The 26,187-nt window shown below is 38.4% G+C and overlaps 1 protein-coding gene across 6 annotated transcripts in view; it reads left to right on the top strand.

Moving 5' to 3' along the window:
* The window catches only part of SLC16A7 (solute carrier family 16 member 7), a 182,296-nt gene that overhangs the window by 121,068 nt on the left and 35,041 nt on the right, over nucleotides 1–26,187 (top strand). For all 6 annotated transcript variants that reach the window (XM_070454682.1, XM_070454686.1, XM_070454685.1 and 3 more), the window contains one exon: nucleotides 886–1,132. In XM_070454682.1, the coding sequence (XP_070310783.1) occupies nucleotides 916–1,132 (217 nt within the window). In that variant the 5' untranslated portion in view covers nucleotides 886–915. The remainder of the gene's footprint in view (nucleotides 1–885; nucleotides 1,133–26,187) is intronic.

Below are 26,187 nucleotides of genomic sequence, written 5' to 3'. Positions count from 1 at the left end.
TCAGCCTCTAAGGAAAAAAGTATGGAGGTTCTTCAAAAAATTAAATGTAGAACTACTACCATACGATTGGGCATTTTTCTTCTGGATATACATGCAGGGGAAGTTCAGCACAGTTCAGTCACTCAGTCGTGTCCGACTCTTCGCAAAAGCCCATGGACTGCAGCACGCCAGGCTCCTCTGTCCATGGGATTCTCCAGGCAAGAATACTGGAGTGGGTTGCCGTTCCCTTCTCTTTAAGTGTTCCTCAGCTTATCCAAAAAGAAAGTCCCTTCCTTTGAATAAAAATAACATAAAATCTGTTTGATTGGGAACATTTCACTGCTATGAAGAATTCATAAAATGATAGGTAGTATCAGTTTTGGAAGTGCATTAAAATTAATTTATTAGAATCATACAATTTCTAATCTTATAATTTTAGGATCTCTGCTGAAATATTTTAAAATATTCTCAGTTACTAAAAGTGGAAAAATTCTAAAATATGCCTACTATTTAATTCTCTAAAATTCATCAAATGTAATATAAGATCCTTTTAACCTTGGTATAGAAAATCTTAAATGTTTGGATTAAGAAATCATTCCATTTGTCTTAGAAATCAGAGTGAGATAGCGTTTGTTTCTTTGTTGGTACTTTAGGACAGATCTGAACTCAACTTTCTCTTTGAGGGATTTTTGCTTTCAGTTTTTAGCTCATAACAAAGTCACATACCTCACTCCAAAAGGTAAATTTGCTGATAACTTTCTGAATAGCAGAGTATTAAAAAATATTTATGAAAATTATACACTTGTAGTTAAGGTAATAAAAATATAATATTATTTTGGTAACTCAAGAATTACATGAAAATGCAAGTATGGCCTAAACTATTATTTCATTTTTTTTAAAATACAGGTTACTTGAATTTCAAATAGAGAAGCAGAAATGCCACCACCAGGAGGCACTCCACCACTACATCCACCTCCCGATGGAGGATGGGGCTGGGTAGTGGTTGGAGCAGCTTTTATCTCCATTGGATTTTCATATGCATTTCCCAAAGCTGTCACAGTATTCTTCAAAGAAATCCAGCTCATATTCAACACTACCTACAGTGAAATAGCATGGATATCATCCACTATGCTGGCTGTTATGTATGCAGGAGGTAAGTTTCTTTGGACTAAATTGATTTCTGGTTTAAGAAAACAATTGCTTCATGCCACAGTATTTTGCATATAGTATCTTGGTACATTAAAATCCTGTTTTCATATTACCCTCACTTAAAACCAACCAGAAGGATAATTAGGACGAAACTTTTAGTGATTTTTAGTGATTCAGCATCTTGAACTATTCACTTCATTCTGAGTGTTACTAGAGTATTTATTTGAATAAGGATGTCTTTGCACAAACTAAGGTTTACTAAATTATGGAATTTTTAAGGGTGGCAAATTTCCATTTAATTTGAAATAGAGGCTATACTGTAGTATTAGTATCATTTCATTATATTGCTGCATTTGGTAGACATGCTTTTTTATGAATGGGAAAGAAACTCAAATTGCTGACAACCTATTTTCTAAGCCTAGGAAGTAATTCACTTCAAGTTGCAAAAATGGAGTGTAAATCATGTACATTCTGGATCCATTCAAGTTTGTGTGAATAAAATCATTCCTTATCTCTGTAGCTTATTAAATTTGTATTTATTTAATATAAATTAAATATTAAATATCTCTGTAGCTTACTTAAATATTCTAACATTTAAATGGTTGCTTGACAGTTTTCTTGTTACGTTCCATGTTCAAATGAGGGTGTGATTCATGAGGGATAGTGAATAAATTGGTACCATATTAGTGTGTTGGCCAAAAAGTTCATTTGATTTTTTTTCTGTAAGATGGCTCCAGTAGCACTTAATTGTCTTTAAAATTTTGTTGAATTGTATTATAACAGATGTCATAGTGTGCATTAAAAAAAAAGCTTATCAAAGTTGGTGCATTTTTGTGTAGCCATTTTAATATTGAAGATGGAAGAAAACATTTTTGGCATGTTATGCTTTATTATTTCAAGAAAGGTAAAAATGCAACTGAAACACAAAAAGATTTGTACAATGTACGGAGAAGGTGGTGTGACTGATCAAAAGTGGTTTGCAAAGTTTCATTCTGGATTTTTCCCTCTGGACAATGTTGTACCATTGGGTAGATCAGTTGAAGTTGATAGTGATAAAATCAGGACATTTATTGAGAACAATCAATGTAATACCATGTGGGAGGAAGCTGACATACTCAGAGTATCCGAATCAAGTGTTGAATCACACCGAAGTCCAGTCTTCATCCAAAGAAAGTGATGTGTATATGGTGGGATTAGATGGGAGTCCTCTATTGTGAGCTCCTTCCTGAAAACCAAACAATTCATTCCAACAAGTACTGCTCCCAGTTACAGCAACTGAAAGCAGCACGTGAGGAAAAGCCTCCAGAATGAGTAAATAGAAAGCACGTAACTTCCCATCAGGATGACGCAAGACCACACATTTCTTTGATGACCAGGCGAAGACTGTTACAGTGTGGCTTCAAAGTTCTGACTCATCCATCATATTCACCAGGCATTGCACCTTCAGATATCCATTTATTTTGATCTTTTTAAAACTCTCTTAATGGAAAAAAATCCAATTCCTTGGAAGACTGTAAAAGGCACCTAGAGCAGTTCTCTGCTCAAAAAAAGACAAAAAAGATTGGGAAGGTCAAATTATGAAGTTGCCTGGAAAATGGCAGAAGGCAGTGAAACAAAATGGTCACTGCATTGTTCAATAAAATTCTTGGTGAAAATGAAAAATGTGTCTTCTATTTTTATTTAAAAACTGAAGGAACTTTTTAGCCAACCCAATACTACTGACTATTAAAAAATACTGGATTATTAGTGCATTTTTATGTCCCCTATCAGCTTTAAATCAATCCCAACATCAGGCAAGATTGTCTACAGATTTTTTTAATCATTACTTAAAATATTTAGATTTTAGAATTTTCATTTTTCTACTGGATATTTGACTTTAAGGTACAGATATAGACTCAGAATATAAGCACTTAAAAGTGTGTGTTAGTTGCTTAGCCACGTATGACTTTTTGAGGCCCCATGGACTGTAGCCCTCCAGAGTCCTCTGCCCATGGAATTTTCTGGTCTAGAATGCTGCAATGCGTAGCCATTCCCTTCTCCAGGGAATCTTCCTGACCCAGGGGTTGAACACGGATCTCCAGTATTGCAGGCAGATTCTTTACCATCTGAGCCACCAGGGAAGCCCAACACTTAAAGAAGTTATACAAATCATCTTTCAATGTCTTACTTTATAGGTGAGGATAATATGGTTCATAGTGATTGTGATATAACATTAGGAATAATATCCAAACGTGTTCACATTTACTTTCAGCTCAGGCGTCTCTAAAATGCTTGGTGTGTGTCATATGACTTAATCCTCTTAACATTCTGTAAAATAAGAATTACTTCTCTCCATTCTATAGCCAAGGAAATAAATAAAATACTTTTCCTAGCTCAAGCAACTCATTAGGGACGTAGAAATTGAGACACACCCCCCCCCCCATATGTAATCACTATGCTCTTCTGCCTTTCTCTTCCCTCCATAAAATGGCAGAGCTACATCTGTTCAAGGCCTTCCACAAACCTGATTCAGGTGTTGCCCCACCAAGGTTTTTGCTTTAGTGACATAATGATTATTCTTTTTGCTGTTTTTGTTCAGTCACTCAGTTGTGTCCAATTCTTTGCAACCCCATGGACTGCAGCATGCCTGGCTTCCCTGTCCTTCACCATCTCCTGGAGCTTGCTCAAACCCATGTCCATTGAGTCAGTGATGCCATCCAACCATCTCATCCTCTGTCATCCCCTTCTCCTGCCCTCAATCTTTCCCAGCATCAGGGGCTTTTCCAATGAGTTGGCTCTTCACATCAGATGACCCAAGTATTGGAGCATTGAATTATTCTTTTTTTTGTACTACCAAGGTAAAAATTTGATCCCCCAATAATTCTGTGTGTGTATGTGTGCATGTGTGCGTGCATTGGTGGGTATTTTCTACTTTCCATAAGTCAGTGATTTTGCATTAATCCAATGTATGTCTCCATTACCGTTTTGGTTAGGTTAAATTGATGCATTTCTGTTCCAGTACCAAAAGATATCTTTAAAATGCTATTTGGGCATGTCAGTGGACAAGTCTTCTTTTAAAACACTTTGAGATTCTCTGTTAGTTGCTTTAAGGGTTGTCCTGTGCTGTCTCTGATGACTGTGGAAACAGTAGATACTGTGCACTCAGTCTAGTACATCTGTCCCATGGGTCAGGTGTTCTTTAATGGTGTTTTGCTAAAGCAGCACTGATAACTATTTTGTTCTGAGTTCCAAAACATGCTAATGTTAAGATATGTAGTTTCCCCCTTCTTAAATACCACTGAAATGGATTCCTCTAGTGAGTTTGTGTAAGTAAGTCTACTTCAGTTTGGACTTTGGGTTCCATACATTCATAATTTTCAGTTGAGTTGATCATTGACTAACTTATAAGCAACACAAAAATGTATGTAACCTTTTTGAAAATGAAAGTGAAAGTCGCTCAGTTGTGTCTGACTCTTTGTGACCCCGTGGACTATACAGTCGATGGAATTCTCCAGGCCAGAATACTGGAGTGGGTAGCCGTTCCCTTTTCCAGGGTATCTTCCCAACCCAGGGATCGGACCCAGGTCTCCCTCATTGCAGGTGGATTCTTTACCAGCTGAGCCACAAGGAAAACCCAAGAATACTGGAGTGGGTAGACTATCCCTTCTCCAGGGGATCTTCCTGACCCAGGAATCAAACCAGGGTCTCCTGCATTGCAGGTGGATTCTTTACCAACTGAGCTGCCAGGGAAGCTCAAAGCCTTTGTAGTCTTCCCTTAATAAACTCCATCCAGATAGAGAATTAACAAAGAGAGCATGGAAGATCATATGGAATATTTTAAGGGCCAGGCCTAGAAGGGTTAGAAGACATTTCTGCACACCTTCCCTTGGTCGGAACTTTTATATTGCCCTACGTAAAGGCTTCCCAGGTGGTACTGGTGGTAAAGAACCCGCTTGTCATTGCAAGAGACATAAGAGATGTGGGTCTGATCCCTGCATTGGGAAGATCCCCTGGAGAAGCGCATGGCAACCCAGTCCAGTACTCCTGCCTGGAGAATCCCATGGACAGAGGAGGCTGGGGGGCTACAGTGCATAGGGTCGCAGAGTTGGACACGACTGAAGGGACTTAGCATGCATCCAGGCCTAGAGGCAGGGGAAGGGTTTCTGGAAATTCAGGGTTTCTAGAGGAAGAAACAAAATAGGATAACACAGAGCAAGTCTCAGACAGAGCTTGATATCCCAATAATCATTCTCTATCCCATGAAAGCAGGATGTATATATAGATTTAACCATGATCATATGACAGCCAGGAGTCATATGGCTGGCTCTGAAGGAAAACTTAGAATGAAGAACAGTCCAGTTACTTTTCTCAAGCCAATACATCTCAGCATCAAATTATAAATAAGTAAATAATATAAATGGGGCTTCCCAGGTAGTGCTGGTGGTAAATTTGAAGACCATAAGGCAAAAGGCGTATAGTTTACTATTAAGACCAATGAGCCTCTATACCAAGTAACTGAAATATTGTGTTCAACATAATGCTAATTGCTTTAGCCTAGAGAACATCTAAGATCTGACACTCATTAGAGCTTAGCACTCAACCTATTAATCACCATGGTGGGGTCGCGGGGTAAGACGGAGTGTGTTCAGAAGCTTGGCCTATGATGTCCGGGCTGGAGTCTCTTGTAGCAATTAGTTGCATCTGGGCTTTGGTAGCAAGGTATTATCTTCCCTTCTGATGTCTGAATTAAAAATGAAACTAATGAAAGGAGTGCGGGAAGGATGGAGAAGAATGCAAATTATGTTTATCCCTTACTTCATCCTTAGAATAATAGCATTAAATTACAGCAACCCATCTGGCCATCCATATGGTCTCCTGGAGTTCTAACGAATTTTAGCAAATAGGTCAAGCAGAGTGGTCACCCCATTAATAAAGCACTAATTAGAAGTAGAAAACATATTACAATTTAAACTTTCCACATTGTTTAGACAGATATAAGGATTTATTTTGTAAACAGTAATTATGTAGGATTATCTTTTAGTGCAATGTGTGTCTTTGTTACTATATCAAAAGATAATGTGAACACAGTTAGCTACACAATTGTAGAACACAGATTCGGGGCTGCCAGTCTCTGTGAGCCTCATGTTATTTTTCTGGTATATCTGTTATGACTTGGAATAATCAGCCCTTCTAAAGAGGAGAGTGGGCTTTGTCTCCATGGCAACTTACTCTTCTGTTTTATGTGAGCAGTGACTGCCAATTGTGCTAAAGTAAGGGTGATGGTTTTATGATGGATTACTTTACACAAGGGACCAGGCATCAGACCACTGAGCTTATCTTACTGGAGGCAAACAAGCAAATGGTTTTAGGCATAGGAGGTTGGTGACCATGGTATATAATGTGTATTTATCTAATCTTTAAAGTCAAAATAAGTTCACTGTAGTATTTTACTTTGTGTTTTGATATGTTTGCAGACTGGAGACTATTAAAATAAGTCGTATAGTGCTGTATCTTAGCAGCAGTTAAAAAAGAAAGTTCATTCTAACCCTGTGATTGCAATACCTAGGACTTTCAGCTTCAGCTTAACTTTACAAAACCCAGGAAATGCCAGGCACACGTGGACAGCCCTGCACAAGTCTGCGTCCTCCGTCCACCTAATGCCGTAAGCAGCTATGCTCAGTCATGTCTGACTCTTTGTGGCCCCAGGGTCTGTACCCTGCCAGGCTCCTCTATCCATGGGATTTTCCAAGCAAGAATACTGGAGCAGGTTGCCATTTCCTTCTCCAGGGAATCTTCCCAACCCAGGGGTTGAACCTGCCTCTCTTACATTTCCTGCATTGGCCATCTGGGAAGCCCCATACCTATGCCATAGTGGGTAATTTTTTTTCATCTATGAGTGTATGTGTTGCTAAGATTGTCCTAGGAAATTTAGTACAATCTGGCAGAAGTCATTTTGCTCACCAAACTTCCATGTGCTCTTGAATATTTCCCAGCTTCTCTACACTCAGGTTGAGGTCAAGTGACTAGTTCAGACCAATGAATTGTGAGTGCAAGAATGTTTCTCGTCCCTGGACACCTGGGCAAGGCAATTCTAACTGATGGAGTGTCTCCCTTTTGTCCACAACCTTCTTGCATATGATGTTGCTACAAGGGGAATATCCTTGGCCCACTTTATATTAATACTTTGGATGAGTAAGAAAGGACTTTCTATTAAGCTTCTGCAGTTTTATGATACGGAATGAAACCTAGATTATACTAATCAATATAGACATGAAGGCTTATATTGTCATGTAACTATAACTTATGTAAATTTTAAGACTAGAACAGACTATAGGATGCCCTTAGTCACTGAACTTATAGTATGTCATAAGGTTTGTATGTGTGCTAGTTTTTCAGCTCTCTGTTAGAGAAGAGTAAGCCTTCAGTATCACAAATGAAAAAGGAGTCTTATGTGGAAATCAGTATTGTCAATTTTCAAGGAAATAAAAGTGAGAGGTGGGCACTTCAAGACACAGAAATAGGGATCAAATAACGCCCATGGAGCTTTCTTTGTCCCTCTCAAGACAAGGATGGGGGAGGCAGGAGTCAAGGGCAGATCCCAAGTATGCTTAGGCCTTTGAAACTATTCAGGGAGATACTTTCTTATAGAAGGCTGCTAATCCAGTCCACATAGTATTGGATTATTACTAAGATTTATTTTCAAAAGAGAGAATTTAAGAAACTTTACTCAAATCCCTTTTCATATGTGTGCTTTAGACAATGAACATTTTACTTACTGACTTATGGAAAGAACCTCCTTATTAATTTACTCCTTGGCAAGAATAAGAATATCTTTCCTGATTTGGGGCTTAAAATTTCTCTAAAATATGCTGTTTTCTCATTACATAGTTTATGCGATGTGTTTTGGCCACAAATGATAGAAATCTTATTCCAATCCCCTAAGGCTTAAAGAGAAAACATCCTCATGAAGATCAGAGAAGGGGCTCAGCTAACAGAGTCTTCCAGGTCGGCTAAGGCAGACGGCTTCTATCTGTCCATCATACTGCTGTCTCCCCTCCACTCTCCAGTGGAATATCTTTGTCTGTTTACTTTAGTAGCCTCCCGCTGACACAAGGAGGGTGATTAACAGCTTCTACATCTTACGTTTCAGTCTCAAATTTGACATAGGGGAGACTGCTTCTCTTCCCTAAGTTGTATGTAGACAAATTCTGGGGAAGACTGCTAGAATCTGGCCTATTTTGCATCTGCCCCTGCAGGCAGTGGATGGATGAGAAGCTAACACTGGAAGCCTAAGTGAAACTGTGTATTTGGTGTAGGACATGGGTGTTCCCTAAGGAAAGGGCAACTTGCGTCCCTGAGGAAGGAAGGCTCTTGAAGAGAAAGCAATGTGTTCACGACTCTTTTTAAAGGAGCCGCCTCAGTGGCTCAGTGGTAAAGAATCTGCCTGCCAAGGCAGGAGATGCAGGAGACATGGGTTCAATCCCTGGGTCAGGAAGATCCCCTGGAAAAGGAAATAGCAACCTACTCTAGTATCCTTGCCTGGAGAATCCCATGGAGAGAGGATCCTGGCAGGCTGTGGTCCATGGGGTCCCAAAGAGTTGGACCTGACCAAGGTACTGAACATGGCACTCTTTTAAAATTAGATTAATATATGATTTCCCAGGAATAAAACCATATGCCGCTTTTTTTACTAATCACTCATGAGAACTTTGTATTTCTATAGCTAAATAGCTATCTAGGTATAATGTCAATATGCCTGTACTGTATGTAGACTCTGGGTTGCCTAATGGAATATAATACGTAATAGCCAACCAGAGGACTCAACTGTATCTGACAAGAGTTGGCCCCTTGAGTGGAGCTTCAATCTACAAAGTCCTAGCATCTCAGGATTGTTAATGGCTTAATATTCCTATGAGATGCAGAAGTGTATTGCCATTAAAATAATGAGATCCAAGATAACAAATATGAAACGTGGACTTGGCCACTTTGTTGTTTGTGCCACACTTTTGACCTTGGATCCTCATTTTCCCTGTCTGTAAAATCACAAAAGAAAATAATGTTTGTGTATGCACCATATGGTGTCCACTGGTCAGGGTTGTTGCCCAGGAATAAATAATTATAATGTAGAGAAAGCACTATGTTTCGTGCTTAGGAATCTTTAGTGTTTGATTTGTGGTGGTTGTTCCTGTTGCTGGTCATGGTCTTGATATTAGCCATTGAGAATGAAACTTCTGATTAGGTTTAAGCAAGATAGTAAATCTGACCAGAGCAACCTGTGCCAATAAAGTGTGGAAACAGAGGATAGAGCAAGAAATTAATAGGTCAGTAATCAGTTCGAAAGGAGTATAGCCTTTACTCATGTTTGCTGTGGCATTTCCCCTATGCCTCCTACTTTTCAGGTGGTGAAGTGGACATAGCTCATTCTTTTGGGCCATCATATATGTGTTCATGTGACCTTAGTCACGTCTGACTCTTTGTGACCCCATGGACTGTAGCCCACCAAGCTTTTCTGTCCGTGGTATCTCCAGGCAAGAATACTGGAGTGGGTTGCCCTTTCCTTCTCCAGGGGATCTTCCCAACTCAGGGAATTGGGCCATTCATATATACCTGAAAATCCTTCCTAAGTTTAGAGGAATCTCAACTTCGTAATTTCCTGCCTCCCCATGAGGTTAAAAAGTCAGAACTTACTTTCATAAATTTCGTTGTCCCTAAGGCCTCCAGGCCCCATTAACCCAGTACTGTAGGAAGGCCAGATTTATTTCAGAAACCACTGATGTGAAGAAACAGAGTACTGAGTTTCATGCTTAGGAAATTTTAGTGTTTGATTTGTGGTGGTCGCTCCTTTTGCTGGTGCAGATCTTGATATTAGCCGTAATTAAGAATGAAACTTAAGATCAGGTTCAAGCCAGATGGTAAATCTGACTAGGGCAACCTAAAGAACATCTCATCAGAAGATGAGATGTTACAGAGACTCCATGACCCAAAGCAACACAAAAGTGGCATCATGTTGGGAGCCAGTGGGATTTGTGATACGGGCTGAGGGTGTGTGGCCACTGGTGGCAGCCGTAATATGCCCCCTGGAGCAGTCGGCTTTGCAGTGTGGTTTAGGCTGTGCTATAGGCTGAACTGGGCTTCCTTCGTGGCTCAGGCAGTAAAGAATCTGCCTGCAATGTGGAGGACCTGGGTGTGATCCCTGGCTTGAGTCGATCCCCTGGAGAAGGGAATGGCACCCCACACCAGTATTCTTGCCTGGAGAATTCCACTGACAGAGGAGCCTGGCAGGCTACAGTCCATGGAGTCACAGAGAGTTGGACTCCACTGAATGACTAACACACACACACAGACTGGTTAGAATTGCATAGACGGATGCGTAGTTCATGGATCTGACTCAACGATGAGGTCCCCAACTGTGGCAGAAGTGCTGGTTCTGCCCAATAATGCACAGTATTTGTGATCATCAGAGATGGGGATGCGTGGGTAATCCAGTGTCATAATTAGGAACTAGGCATCCTTGCTCAGTCATGTCTGACTCTTTGTGATCCCATGAAGTGTAACCTGCCAGGCCCTGCTGTCCATGGAATTTTCTAGGCAAGTATACTGGAGTGGGTTGCCATTTCCTACTCCAGAATTAGGGACTAAACCTTATATACGTTCACTGATTCATTTATTCTACATGTGTACATTGAACATCTACAATGTACAAATTGGAGGCTTGGCACAAAGCTATCAGACAGGAGGTGCTTGCAGGATATGAAATAGATGCTTTCACTTTTCTTCATTTAATATCAGCTATGATATATATGAGTAAAGAAACATAATAGTTGGTATGAAACTGCATAAGAAGGAAACATCTCTCAAAAGTGTGATCAGGGGATGTTTCTTGAGCTGAACTTGAAGGTTGAGGATATATCCATCAAAGGAAGGGAAGTATCTGAAGCAGAAGAAATAGTGTAAATGAAAGCCCTAAAGGGGGAGAGTTATAGAGAGTTCTAGTAACAAAGGAGAGGGACGTGATTAATACATGAGGGCAAGATGGAGAGAGGTATAGTTGATGGCATAAAATCCACTGAAATGGATGGCATAAAATCTGGAATATGTTAGGATACAATTGATTCTCATTATGTGAATTAGTTAGTTATGTTCTATGATGTAAACATTGAAGTATTGACTACTGAGCTCTCCTGCTTCTAAGCAAAATACAAGATTAAGTTCCTACAAGCTTCTGGTCACGTTTTCATCAACTGATCAATAGATAACTTTGTTTTATGTGTATTTCTATTTAAAGACACCTTGTTTAATATATGTCATCAATTCATTGACATGAAACTCATGTCAAACAGCACTGTCACTCGTGCCTGAAAGAAAAATGCATAACATGTATATTTTTCCTTTGAGACACATTGCAGTCTTCTTGTGCTTAGTCACCCTAGGCAGCAACTAGAGCGCTAGGTTTGAAAGCCATTTCGGACAGCAAAATCACCAACAGAAAGTGATTTGGGAAATGTGGAAACTAGATAGGAAGACCCTTGTTTATCGATTGAGAGCTGAAACAAGAAGGCAGAGTGTCACCTCGTTTGACACCTCAGTTGGGAACATGCATGGCAGCTGGTTCCAGTTTGTTTCCACTTTGCACATCTCCATGATGACAGTGAAATTACTGCAAATATTGATTTGATGATTACAAGTGCATTTTAGGGAGCAGACAGGTTCAAAAATGCAGAATCCAAGGATAATGAAGATCAACCTTACCTATAGACTTTATGTGAGAGAATTACTGTTTCCTGTGATGTACAAAAAGGGGTTGGAGTAACCCAGTTTTTATTATAGTTGTTTTATCTATTGTTTTTAAGAATGAGATAAGCCTGCACCATCAAAAATTTAATTTACATTAGCATTTGTGATTGCACTAACGCAATTGATTATCACCCTCGATTTTACTGAAGTTCATATTAGTGGAATACAAATTTCTCAAGCTATTAAAGAAATAATAATGATACTTAGAATCTTTCTAGTCACTAGAAGGGCATTAAGTGGAAAGCTTTAGGAAGCTTCTATGGGAGCTATGATGAATTTTTGAAGCGATACTCAGTAGGCTTACATTGTTCTCATTAGAATGTGCTCTGCACTCCCTAGGAATGTTTTATGGTTATAGTGTATTGTTGGTTCATGCCATGCTTCTTTGGCCTCACCTCCCATGCAATCAATGATTGGATTAAATATAAATCCAAGGGACCAAATGGAAGCAACCTATATATTTTCTCAGCACCCCAGTAATGAGTGTGTATTCCTGGAAGGCTGAAAAGGAATAAACCCAATAGAACTTTGGTCTACTTTGGATTCATGTGTTCTTTTCAGGTGATGAGTGAAAAGAATTTGTGAATAAGAACATGTGTGAAATCCAGATAATGAATAAAGAAGAACAAAACAATAAGCACTGTTTGTGTATTAGTGATTTGGAGTTTCTTTTAATTTTTCCAAATTCTCAGTGTTCAGGTCCACAACTTACATTGATGAAGAAAGATCATCTAGAGACCAAAAGCATTTACAGTATCCTCTTAGTCCTATTAATTAGGAGAAAAAAAATCAGAGTAAGATCAAAGTGTTTGAGATTTTATCTCAATTGTTGTAAGCTGTTGGGATGATAGTGGAAAGATGAAATGTTATGTGCTGTGGAAATGATGGTTGTGAAATCCACGTGGCAGAAATAGCAGGCAGTTGCTTATTTGACTTTTGGGCTACAGAAACTATTTTTGAAACAGAGATCTTTCTCAATGTTGCAGATTTCTGTCATCTTCCACAGAGCAGAGGTGGATCTAGAGATGGAGAAACTTTTCAAAGCCGCCCTGTTTTCTTTATCTTATTGTCTGGGATAAACTCCCCTCTTCCATATCAGAAACATGCAAAGGATTGAATTTTAATAACCTCATTTAGAATGTCCTTGAACACTTTAGAGGTTGTCATCAACCTTCCAAATACTTCTTGGTTATGAAGAGTATTTCACAATTAGTTTAAAGTATATATAAAATATCTAAGAGTTAATTTTGCCTTTTCAGATAAAGAAAAGCAAGTTTAGTGAGATGACTCAGACGAAATGAACTATAAGCCTTTCTCATGAGCACCGAAGCTATTAAGAAATATTAAGTACCTTTATGTTATGACAAAGATATTACTTAGAGGTGTTCCTTAAATCAAACTTGGTATGTTTTAGAAGCTGGATAAAACTTTACAAGGGCAGGATAACCTCTGCTCCTTAAAGTTGGTGCTCATGTTAGATCATGTGCAACTGAAGTGGAAGTTTAAGGCAATTTATGAGTTTTCCTGACGAAATAGCGTGGCCCCCATGTACTACAAACATCCCAAAATATGCACGTGAAAGAAAACAAGGAAAACGTTTTTGTCCACCTTGTATTTAAGTTCATATTTGTGACCCCTTATTCTTTTTAACTAGTATTAATCTCATAGGTTTAATGAATGATATAGCAGTTAATATTGAATAATCAGCAGATACTGATTTTTTCTATCTACTGGTAAAGAAAGAAAATTGAAAATAGAAATGGTTTATTTCTGTATTTTCTGTAGCCATTCCACCTCCCTTGGAGAGCCAGTAGTAGTGTCAGAAAAACGTATCTCACCAGGAAACCTGAATTTCTGTTTGGTTTTAGACATTTTTGTTGCTTTAGCTAAGTCACAAATATCTACCATAGAATGAATTTAACAAGTCCCAAATTAAATTAGCTAAACATTTGAATATTAGTTTTACCTTCAATGATACTTATATAATATTCATGACCTTTCAACTGTCACTGTTTTTTTGTTATATTATTTTTTCTAAGGCATGATCCTTTTTCCACTGACTGTTTCGATTTCTTGGTAGTGTTTACTTGTTGACTTTTAATGCATACATGCAAATATACAAAAACTTTCAAAGATTAACAACTGATTCTTAACTAAATTCCCAAACCAAAGAGGTCTTTTTTGCCACCTCCCCCGCCTTGTTTTTTTTAAAGAGACAGTATGCATGCATGCTGAGTCGCTTCAGTCGTGTCTGACTCTGCGATCGATCATGTAACTGTAGCCCACCAGACTCCTCTGTCCACGGGGCTTTTCGAGGCAAGAACACTGGGGTGGGTTGCCATGCCCTCCTCCAGGGGATCTTCCCGACCCGGGATCAAGCCCACGTCTCTTGTGTGTCCTGCGTTGGTAGCTGGGCTCTCTACCACTAGTGCTGCCTATAACATAGTGCAGATGGTGGTTTAGGGCACAGACTTGGATTTGCCTGCCCAGACTCCAGGCCTGCCACTCACCAGCGGAGTAGTTCTAACAAGTTACTAGATACCTCTCTACTTCAGTTTCTTATAAATAAAATGTCTTTGCTTCTTTTCATGAATATACATTTCTGAACCCTCATTCAATTAGTTTGATCCCCCTAATTAAACATGATACAAAAGAACACGGTGGTTATCGGGGCAAACATACTTGCCATGTAAACCTGTGTATGTGATGTTAATGTAATGTTCTAATCACTTAATTGCAAATACATGGGGAAAAAGTAAAAGCAGTGACATATCTCCTTTCTTGGGCTCGAAAACACTGCAGATGGTGACCACAACCATGAAATTAAAAGATGCTTGCTCTTTGGCAGAAAAGCTATGACAAACCTAAACAGCCTGTTAAAGAGCAGAGACCACTTTGCCAACGAAGGTGCATATAGTCAAAGCTATGGTTTTTCCAGTAGTCATATACGGAGGTGAATGTTCAACCATACGAATGGCTGAGTGCTGAAGAACTGATGCTTTCAGATTGTGGTGTTGGAGAAGACTTTTGAGAGCTCCTTGGACTGCAAGGAGATCAAACCAGTCAATCCTAAAGGAAATCAACTCTGAATGTTCATTGAAGGACTGATGCTGAAACTGAAGCTCCAATGCTTTGGTCACCTGATGTGAAGAGCCAACTCATTGGAAGAGACCCTGATGATGAGGAAGATTGACTGCAGAAGGAGAAGGGGGCAGCAGAGGATGAGGTGTTTGGATGGCTCAGTGGACATAAATTTGAATAAACTGCTGGAGATAGTGAAGGACAAGGGAGCCTGGCATGCTGCAGTCTGTGGGGTTGCAGAGTCAGACACGACTGAGCAACTGAATGACAATAACAACAACTAACATTGAGCTTATCTCAGTTGTTTCAAAAAATCAAAATTATCCAAAGGCCTGCACAGCATCTACAGTATAGAAACTGGAGAAAATGGATTAAGGAGAGAAAGTATCAAATGATAATGCTAAATTTGCCTTTGATTTCAAATTAAAAGAAGTATATAAATAAGAGGAAAAGCTCATCTTTCTGTTACTATGATCTTGTTTTGCCTATCTTTCTTCTATACAAATGTCAAATTAACTGTTTTAAATTTTAGTCCTAGCTTAATGTTCTGTATTCTAGGTTTCTTTCCTTTCATTTTAGTCTTTTTTCATGCAGTAATCTGAGAAGAGCTATCTGATGTGGGATACACGAGGTGCCAAATCCATCATGATTGCAGAGAAGCCACTGGGTCATCCTCTTTTGCTGTGAATGGCTGCATATTGTCTGAACAGATTTTAACGCAATATGTATACAAAGTGAGCACCATACTCGGTAACATAATGCAGCCGGAGAAAATTCAAAACAAAGAAGCTCAAAGGATCAGAAACACATACTTGGTTTGTGTTTATTTTTGAAATAGAGGATAGCTCCTCTATCAAGACAGACAAATCAGATTTTGTCTTTATAGGGTAGAAATATCAAGTCTAAGAAGAGAGATGATGAAAGAATATAAAGTTCTGAAGGGTATGGATTATGTGAATAGATGTAACTAAATTCCACAATATTGGAATTTCAGTGAGAGAGAAGGAAATGTAGGACCCAAGAAAGCCTGTAAAAGACAAATTTTATAAGAGAATCATAATCCAATAGAATGTGTGATCCCAATAAAAAATGAATTAGACCAAAATTTTAAAAGAATCAAAGCTTAGATAAACTCACGAATGGTAGATCTAGATATAAATGGCAACAAAGGTGTTTAATTATATTCCTCATCAGTTCACCCTTATTGAGGCTGTTGAATTGTGAATTTACTAGGAATAAGATAGCATGATAACCTTTCAAGGAAATATTGGAAAAGAGACTCAGACTTTGGTCTGTCTGACTTTAAAGTTCATATTTCTGTTTACTTTCTGTTTTAGTGATAAAGGAACCTTATCCTTCAATTAAAAAATAAATTTAAAAAAATCTTAAAAAGAACCTTATCCTTTTCTTTCTTAATTTCCAGGTTAGGATAATATATATCAGCCACATATTCCATCCATTATGGCATATCACTATCAAAAGAATATAAAATTGGAAGGAGAGTATATTTGTCCTAGTTTGGAATTTTCTTATATTACTGTTAAATTTGTATACTTATAGTTGACTAAAGTTTCTTGATATCACTTTTTTTCCTTGTGAATTTGATCTGTTTTCTTGAATAAAATATAATTTTCTGAAGGCATAACTAGTTCTCATGCCGATAGAAATGTATCTTTCTACTATTGAAAAGGACCAGTCATAGTAGCATGAACTTCCTGTGTCATTAAAATAACACAGAGAAAAAGTACAACTTTGAAGTCAGATAGGCCCAGGAATGCCAAGTTTCTAATATCTCCTAAAACATGCTATCTAAAGAAAATATCGTATATCTCCTAAAAGCGTGCTATCTAAAGAAAGCTTTAGTGCTTCCTCTGCAAAATGAAAGAGGATTATGTATTCCAACATAGACAGTTTGTTGTAAGAGAAAATGTAGGTCAGGAAGTAGTAGTTACCATCAACATTTTTACCACCATCATTCGGTCTCTTTCGAGTGAGAACCTAACTCCATATTCACATCCTTAAACTTGCCATTACCAAACCTTTCACAGTCTCGATTTTCTAGTATTTTACTCTCCACTACGGGAGTCTATCTTAGCCCATTTCCTCCAGTACCCAACTCTAGTAACCCTTCAGTTGACTGGTACTCTCCATATATGTATTGATACTGAACCACTTGTCGGTGTACTAGCTTTACCCACCTTACCTAGCTAAAGATCAGATTCAGTGATGATCACTTCTTTGCATACATTCTCAACTTGCCTGCCTCACTACCCACGCACTTCCCTGCATCCCTCGATGAAACCAGAATTGCCTCAAGTTGGCTCTTCACCAGCTCTGCCTGCATTTGCACAGCTTAATGAAACTGTAGAAAAATAGGCTGCAGGATGTCAGTTCAGTTCAGTTCAATGGCTCAATCGTAGCTGACTCTTTGCGACCCCATGAACCGCAGCACGCCAGGCCTCCCTGTCCATCACCAACTCCTGGAGGTTACTCAAACTCATGTCCATTGAGTCAGTGATGCCATCCAACCATCTCATCCCCTATCATCCCCTTCTCCTCCTGCCTTCAATCTTTCCCAGCATCAGGGTCTTTTCCAATGAGTCAGCTCTTTGCATCAGGTGGCCAAAGTATTGGAGTTTCAGCTTCAGCATCAGTCCTTCCAATGAACAGCCAGGAGTGATCTCCTTTAGGATGGACTGGCTGGATCTCCTTGCAGTCCAAAGGACTCTCAAGAGTCTTCTCCAACACCACAGTTCAAAAGTATCAATTCTTTGGTGCTCAGCTTTCTTTATAGTCCAGCTCTCACATCCATACATGACCACTGCAGGATGTACTGGTCTCTTCATTATGATCATAATCTCAAATAGGCCTTTAGCTGCCTGGTAGCCATAGTCTGTATTCTGTTACTCTAATCCAATCTCTCTCCCATTCCATGAGATGATCATTTCTCACTGAATTCTCATTCTTAAAAGTCCACTGTCATCTTCTCCTTCATTTTTTTTTATTAAAGCAGTTTTTATGGACATATAGTTGATTTACAAAGTTGTCTTAGTTTCAAGTGTATAGCAAAGTGATTCAGTTATACATACATACATATCTATTTTTTTCAGATCCTTTTCCCTTATAGGTTATTATAAAATATTGAGTATAGTTCCTTGTGCTATAAAGTAGGTCCTTGTTGGTTATCTATTTTATATATAGTTGAGTGTGTATGTTAATCCCAAATTCCTAATTTACCCCTCCCCGCTCCTCCTCCATTCTTTTTTTAAAAAAATATTTATTTGACTGTGTCAGGTGTAGTTGTAGCATGCAGAATCTTTGATCTTTGTTGCGGCGTGCAGGATCTTTATAGTTGTGGCCTGCGAACACTTAGTTGACCCTTGTGGGGTCTAATTCCCTGGGACTGAACCCAGGCCCCCTGCATTGGGAGTGTGGAGTCTTAGCCACTGGACAACCAACGAAGTCCCGTCTCCCTCCTTCTTCATTCTTTATCCCAAGTGATAACTTTGATTCTTCATTAAGAAAGTTTACGTAATCAGAAGAATTGTCACATGTTTTACTACCACATTTTCCCAACTGTGTACATCTAAACCTATGTAGTTTACCTTCTTACCTGTACTTCTGCATCCGAGCTAATGCCAACCCCTTCACTCATGCACTTCCTCTTTTATCTCTCACTTGTTGAAGGTCACTGCGGATGCACTTCCTCTGCCTCCTTCATTGGCAGTAGCGTCCCTTACAACAGGACCATTCCCATAGCACAGAATCATGATCTTTCATCTTCCAGCTTGGGGGAAAAAAATGAAACAAATGTATAACATTCTCTAGACTCATATTTTCTGTCAACAACACTCTATTTATTTCCTTCCCTTTAAGTAAAACTTCTTAAATATGTTGCTGTATTTGGTATCTCTAATTTCTCTCTTCCTAAACTCTTTGCCCTCACTCTCATCAGGTCTCATTCCCACCACTCATCTGAGGTTGCTACTTTGGAGATCAATCATGACTCCGATGTTATCAGTTTAGTGGTTGTATTTCAGTTCTCATCACACTGGACTTTTCAGCAGTATTTGATATAGTAGTGATTGGTCTTTTATTAAAATTTCTTAATTTTACTTGTAAAAGACCATGCTTGTGTTTTTTCTGTTGCTGCCACAAATGGCAGCTCACTATTTATTTCCTTAAACTCTCAACATTGGAAAGGTCACCTCTTGAATCTTAGTTTCTACATATACTTGCTATGTAGGTGACTCACATTTTCTCATGACTAGAGCTATTAATTTATAAGTTAATGCCTCCTAACTTTATATTTCTAGTCCCAATCTCTCCTGAACTTTAGACCTGTGTAGAAAGATTCAACATTTCCACGCAAAAGCCTCATATGCATTCTCACTTAACCTATCTACATTTGATCTGAAATTCTCCCCCAAACATATTGATGATGCCAAAATGTTTAGAACCACCCTTGACTTCTCTTTATTTTTTTCTTGATCTCAGTGGGCATATCTTTTGTTCCACCTTCTAAACAAATCCTCCATTTGATCACCTCTCACCCCCATTGCTGCCATTACCTGGTCCAAGGCATGACTGTTTGCGGTTCAGATTATTATTGCAGCCTGTGACTTGGTGTCCCTGTTTGTGAACATAGTTGCTGGTGAACTCCTGTTGTAACCCAAGCCCAGTCTTGTCCCTCCTCTCTGCAGACCTCCCCTAAGCTTCCACAGTGTCCCGTCTCCCTCTGAATGTCCCCTCTCCTCTGTCGCTCCCTGGACCTCCTCATTCTCCCTTCTGCTCACTCTGCTCTGGTCCACTGGTCCACCCGCTGTTCCTAGGATACGTCAGCCTCACAGGAACCTGCTTTCACCACAGGTATCCACTCACTCAGCCATGTCTGACTCTTTGTGACCCCATGGACTGTAGCCCACCAGGCTCCTCTGTCCATGGAACTCTCCAGTCAGGAATACTGGAGTGGGTTGCCATTTCCTCCTCCAGGGGGTCTTCCTGCCCCCAAGGATCAAACCTGCATTTCCTACATTAGCAGATGTCGATTTCTTTACCATTGTGCCTGCCGGAAAGCCCGCATATACACTTGATCTTAGCCACAAGGCTGAGAAGTGACTTACACCTGTTCTGCAATAAACACCTATTCACCTCAGGGATTTGCATCTATTCTGCCCTTTACCTGGAATTGCATTTTCTTGATGAATCTCATTTAAGTATTACTACACCCATGCCTCTGCTTCATTCAGGTCTTTACTCAAAATTCACCTTCCCAGAGAGGCCATCATCTAGAGCTGTCCAGCTAAAATTTGAACATCACATCCATACAATTTTGTCCTCCGTTCTTGCATTATTTTTTTGTTTCTGTAGCACTTGTCACAGTCACTTAGTTTTTTTATCAGAAAGCTTTCTGTGATGATACAAATGTCCTTTAAATCTGGTTATCCTATATATGTTACCTGTTAACCACATGTGGCCATTGTACACTCGATATGAAGTTAGTTTGAGAAATGAGCTGCATTTTTATTGTTTTTTATTTTAACTAAAATTTTAAAAAGCCTTAGTTGACTAATGGCTATTGTTTTGGAACCCCCTCCCCCCAACTAGAATATGAACCTCATAAGAGCAGGGGTTTTTCTGTGTTTTGTTCACTGTAATAACCTCACTGGGCAGCTATGTCCTGGAACATAGTAGGTGCTTAATATTTTGAAAGAATGAACAAATGGATCATTGTCAAAATTATTTAAAATCATAAACTTAGCCATGAGAAAGTGAATTCTCTTCCTGGCTATGGTACTCAATAATGGTGTAATTTTACATTCTCAAAACCCAAATTTCTTTGTTCATTTTTTTTTCCTTCATTTAATTAATATGTATTGAACTATTCTGTGTGCCAGAAATTATTGCTGTCCCCAAATAAAAAAGACATAGTCTTTTAAGCAGTTTGTTATATAGTAGAAAGTGTAATACACTTTCCATAATTAATCTAATTTACTGTTATGTCATAAAGTAAAAATGTTCATCCAGTTAAGACAAGGAGTTTCATCCAGTTAAGACAAAAAAGAAGTAAAAGTTATTAAATCTGTGTGAGACCCCCTAATGACAGAAATATGAACTACTGTGAGTTCAGAGAAAAGACATAAAAGGCAGTCTTAATGGTCAAAGAATAGTTGGTGTAAAGGGAAAAGCAAGACTTCCTGGAGGATAAAATGGATTTGAAATGTTTAGAAAGAATTGGCATTTTAGTATAATGGCAACAGACACTGTATGCAAAATTGATCCCTTCCCATAACATAAAATGTGGAAATGTGAGATATCTGAGTGCACTGCATTGCATACTATGGCTTTCTGTGCTATTATGAGTTCATGGTATAAATACACAGAAAATACTCATAAATTCTGCAAACCCTCTGGTACTTTCTATTACAAAATTCTAAAATAATAATTTTTTCCAACTGTTGTTCCCTGTTTGCATTGATTAAAAAAAAATCCATTGCTTTTCTTTTTATGTGTATGGGAAGTGTTTTCCTACTTAGAGAATATTTTACAAATCCTTCTTTTTTTCATTCCTAAACAGGCATACAGGTTATAAAAACTAACAATGAAAGTTGTAATTGTGGGGATAAAGAATATATGTATAAATAATGTCTATGTCATGGGATATCCATGTATTTTATTTTAATGCACAGATGCCTCCTCTGTTTTGTGAGCAGTTGTATACACTTTCCAAGAAAATTTTAAAGCAGAAAAACCTGGAAGACCATAGAAGTGCAAAGCAACTTCTCTTATATCCTCAGTACTGCTTTTGTGTCCATCTTATGCTAGTGTGAGGATTAGGTGACAGTGGAAGAAAAAGTACAGTTAACATGGCAAAGCAGGATGCTGTTTCCCTTTCACACCAGCCAGAGAACATATCAGGTGCCTCCCTGAAGGCTAAGTTTATTGTCATAGCTCAATATCAGCTTTCAGGCATGTACATATACAAGGAGAGAAGAAAATGCAATCATTAAATAATGTTAATATTGACAATATGTTTGAAAACCACATTTCAAATCTTTCTTGAGGTTAGTCTCCAGGCTTTAATAACAATGAAAAAGAATTTAAAGAGAATTATAATCTAACTTGCTAATCTGATGTATTATTTCATACTTCCCAGGGAAATATATGTTGCTTTATATGATAGAATTTATCATAGTCTTGCTAAAACTAGTTGGGTGCTTGTATCTGAGAGATTTTTAAGTGGCAAATTAATAAATAAAAATAAATAAGTGGGACTGGAATTTAACACATAAATAGACTCTAATTAATTATATGGATCATTATAAGCAGTTAATTATGTCATTAGAATGTTTTTATTAAAAGTCTATTTAAAGAGATGGTGGGGGGGTGGTTTTGTCTTTTAGGGATACTTTCTTTAAAATTGAGTTTTAGGTGAATTTTCTGCATGTGAGCAAAACAATGACAGAAAGTTCTGCATAAGGTTTTTGGTTGTAAAATAAAGATGATAATAGAACATTTTTAGTTTATGATAATATCAGTAAATTAGATAAATTATGGAAAGTGTAGTATACTTCCTACTATGTCACAAATTGCTTTAAAATGGTGTCTATTGAAATTCCATGGCCGAAGGATAATAATATATCCCCCAAGATATTGTTGAATAGACGCTCTCCCTCACGAACACCTCCGTATTTAATCACAGAGATACAGGGAATAAGTCTTTGCTCATTTTTATAACTAAATAAGCCTCTTCCCTGGTGGCTCCGGTGGTGAAGAATCTGCCTGCCGTGCAGGAGACCCGGGTTCGATCCCTGGGTTGGGAAGATCCCCTGGAGAAGGGAATGGCAACCCACTCCAGTATTCTTGCCTGGAAAATCCCATGCACAGAGGAGCCTGGTGAGCTACAGTCCACGGGGTCGCAAAGAGTTGGCCACAACTGAGTGACTGACACTACTATTACAACTACTACTATAACTAAACTAGTAGAATGTTGCTGTGGAGTTCTTAATGTCATATTATAAGCATAGTTTATCATTAAACTAGTAAACATTAAACACCTAAAATCCACTTCCAACTCCATGTAATTTAATGTTATTTCCAGAAACATTTCATGCTTTTAACTATAATTACATGAGTTCGTAGACCTTTACAAAGTGAAAGGTTTTCTTCACTCTAATGCTGATTTACCTCACGAATAAAAAGCAGATGAAGAAATGTATGCGCTTTCTAAAAGCTACCCAGAGAGCAACAGTGGTAGGCTGAGGACACCTGCTGCAGACTTCCAGGCTTTTGTGGCGCCATTTTCATTTTTCAAGGGTTACTTCTCTTTGTTATCTTTCCTATGAAAACTGGTAATAACGTTCTTCCGTTAGAAATAACTTCTCTTGGTCAAATTATTTTCATCACCAAAAAACATCTTATGGATTTAAAATAATTTCTGTACTGCTTAATTATACTCATTGATATGTCAGATATATTTTGAAAATTATGCTGAAGAAGTGTCAGCTATATAGTGATTATTATTATCCTACTTGGTGAATAATAAATGCTTTTACTTTTCAATATGTTTAAGTCTTTCAAAAAGAATATGAGCTGATATTCCATCACCTTCCTTAGTATTATTTGATCAAGCTACTCATTTTTTGTTCTCTTAATCATCTCTCATAAATCAGTGCCTTAGCCTTTTAGACATTTCACTTGTTTCTCCCTGAACTGCCTCCTACGTGTTCTTATTATTGTAATTTATTTCTTGAGTGTTGACAGTTTATTTGGCACTGTTCAGAACAAAACATCTTTCTTTTTAGAGAGGTGACTCAAATTGCCACATTGTGTCTAATGTTGTCTCAGCAGACCACAGAAAGAATGGACTGAACCATCCCAATAAAGTTCCAGTTATGAGAAAAGGATCAAAGCCATTAGTTAATGGGTAGAGTTCAGAAGCATTTTTCATCTCAGTCTAATCTTTCCCCCGACTGTGTTTAAAGTTTTCTCGGTTATAGTGAGAAATGAGTACATGTGGCTGATTTGGGTTGCCTTGGACCTGCAGATTACCAGAATCTGATTCCAGTAGCATTCATGTAGCAAATACAAGCAACTTGAAACTTCCGGGAAGGCCTTTGGAATATAAAGAATAGCTAGTTTTAATTGGCCAAAGTGTGAGTTTTAATCCATATTTTAAACTGTCTTGAAGGGAGAATACTTAAAGTTTTTAGGTATAGATTGAGACACATATTAAATATATGGTTTTTATTAATAAGTGTATGTTCCAGTTCAAAAGATAGGAAGGAGAGAAAAGGTAGGGAAAAAAGGAAGGAAGGGAAATATACTGATTTCAGAAATTATGTTTGTTCTCACTAATCTCTGCTTTTCAGTTTGATATTGAATTAACATGGTCTAAATCTTATTAGCCAATTTCTCATCCACCAGCTTTTAAAAACCCTCTTAATAGTGAGCAGGTTAGTAAACCACATTGAAAATTAAAAGCATGCTGAACTGGGCACGGGAAGCCTGACTTCTAGTCTAGTATCTTCCATCTTCAGACTCTCAGGGTGGCTTGCTCTGACTCTGTCTCATTTATCCTAAGACCTAGTACCCTCAGTTCAACTCCTCCCCAAACTCACCACTCAATAAGCATTACTTACATCTCTTTAAAAAAAAAATGGGGAACTTCATGCGATACAGTATTTAGAAATAAGATTATCCAGAGATTTATATTTTATGGCCAATGCATAAATGGATCAAAATAGAGATGTGAAGAGTCACCTCAAATAATAAGAAAGACCCTCTAGGCTGCAGTAGTAATCACAGTAAATTCTTTTGTTCATCTAGATAAGAATGATGCTCCAAAGGAGTGGTCATGAGGCAGAACTTGCTAATACCCATCCAAACACTGTCCAATGGTGAGGGAACTTTAGCCAGGTGATTCTGAGTATTACACTTTTGTTAGCAAGATCATTGAAAATGTGAGGTGGATATACATGTTGTGTTGAGAAGGGATATGAGTGCATATTTGAATAGAGTTGGGTGTTTAGACATGGAAAGATGACTTAATCCCCGTGATGACTTCTCTGGTCTCCATTGGCTGAGTGTGGAGAGGTGGGTACCGACAGAGAAAGTGGGATGTGAAATCCTGCATGCTGAGTTGCTCAGTCGTGTCTGACTCTTTGTGACCCCATGGACTATATCCCACCAGGCTCCTCTGTCCATGCTATTTTCCAGGCAAGAATATTGAACTGGATTGTCATTTCCTCCTCCAAAGTATCTTCCCAACCCAGGGACCGAACTCTTGTCTCCTATGGTTCCACCATCTTGACCAACATTGGCAGGGGGATTTTTTACCACTGAGCCACCTGGTAAACCCAAAGCTGAATTATTAGGAAAGTATAGAGCAGCACTGGGACACTGTTGAGATTACATTTGCAGTTTGAGATCACAAAATTTAAAGGCACCAGTCAATATAGTTTTATGATTTTTCTACACCAGTTTTCAGGTCTTTAGTAAAATAAGTATGGGAGAGGGAATCTTCCTGAGTTCATCCTGAGTTAGGTATTTTCCAGATAAACATTATGGAGGAAGGAATAAATGAGCCACGGATGTCTTGAAGGAGTTTTTCTAAGAATTAACCATCCAATTTAAATTCCACAAGGGAAAGAAGTGTAGGAGAACTGGATAAATGTTGGAGATTGGAGAGGGAAGCAATAACATCTATGGACTAGAACCTTGATGAGACTGGAAATTGTTGATAGTGAGGATAAGAGCAAGTAAAATGAAAGGTCCAAGTTGGTGAAAGTGATGTTTATACTGGAACTAGAGGGAAGGTAGTGTCTTGGTTGATGATAAATTCCAGTTTATGACCATTCATTGATTGCATCACTGAGGTAAAATTCAACCCAAAAAGAAAAACAAAGCCAAAAGGTCAGGGGAAATAAATAAAAAGGTCATGAAACTACATAGCTACGTGTATATTGATGTCCCTAAGAAAGGTGATGGCAGTGAAGTAAAGTTTGACTCTTAGCCAGGAGCCAGCCATGAATGTGAGTGGGAGAGACCCAGGTGCCAATAGATAATAGCAAGAAAGAGTTTGGAGAGCATGCTATAACTTGATGGGAATATCTTCAAAGAAGCACAGAGATTTATAAAAGAAAGAGCAAAGGTGGATAGGGAGTTTAAAAGATGATAGAAAACTGGGAGAACACGTATGCCACC

Source organism: Odocoileus virginianus, chromosome 24 (assembly GCF_023699985.2).
Source record: "Odocoileus virginianus isolate 20LAN1187 ecotype Illinois chromosome 24, Ovbor_1.2, whole genome shotgun sequence".
Lineage (NCBI taxonomy): Eukaryota > Metazoa > Chordata > Mammalia > Artiodactyla > Cervidae > Odocoileus > Odocoileus virginianus.
This window is presented reverse-complemented; position numbering and strand designations above follow the sequence as displayed.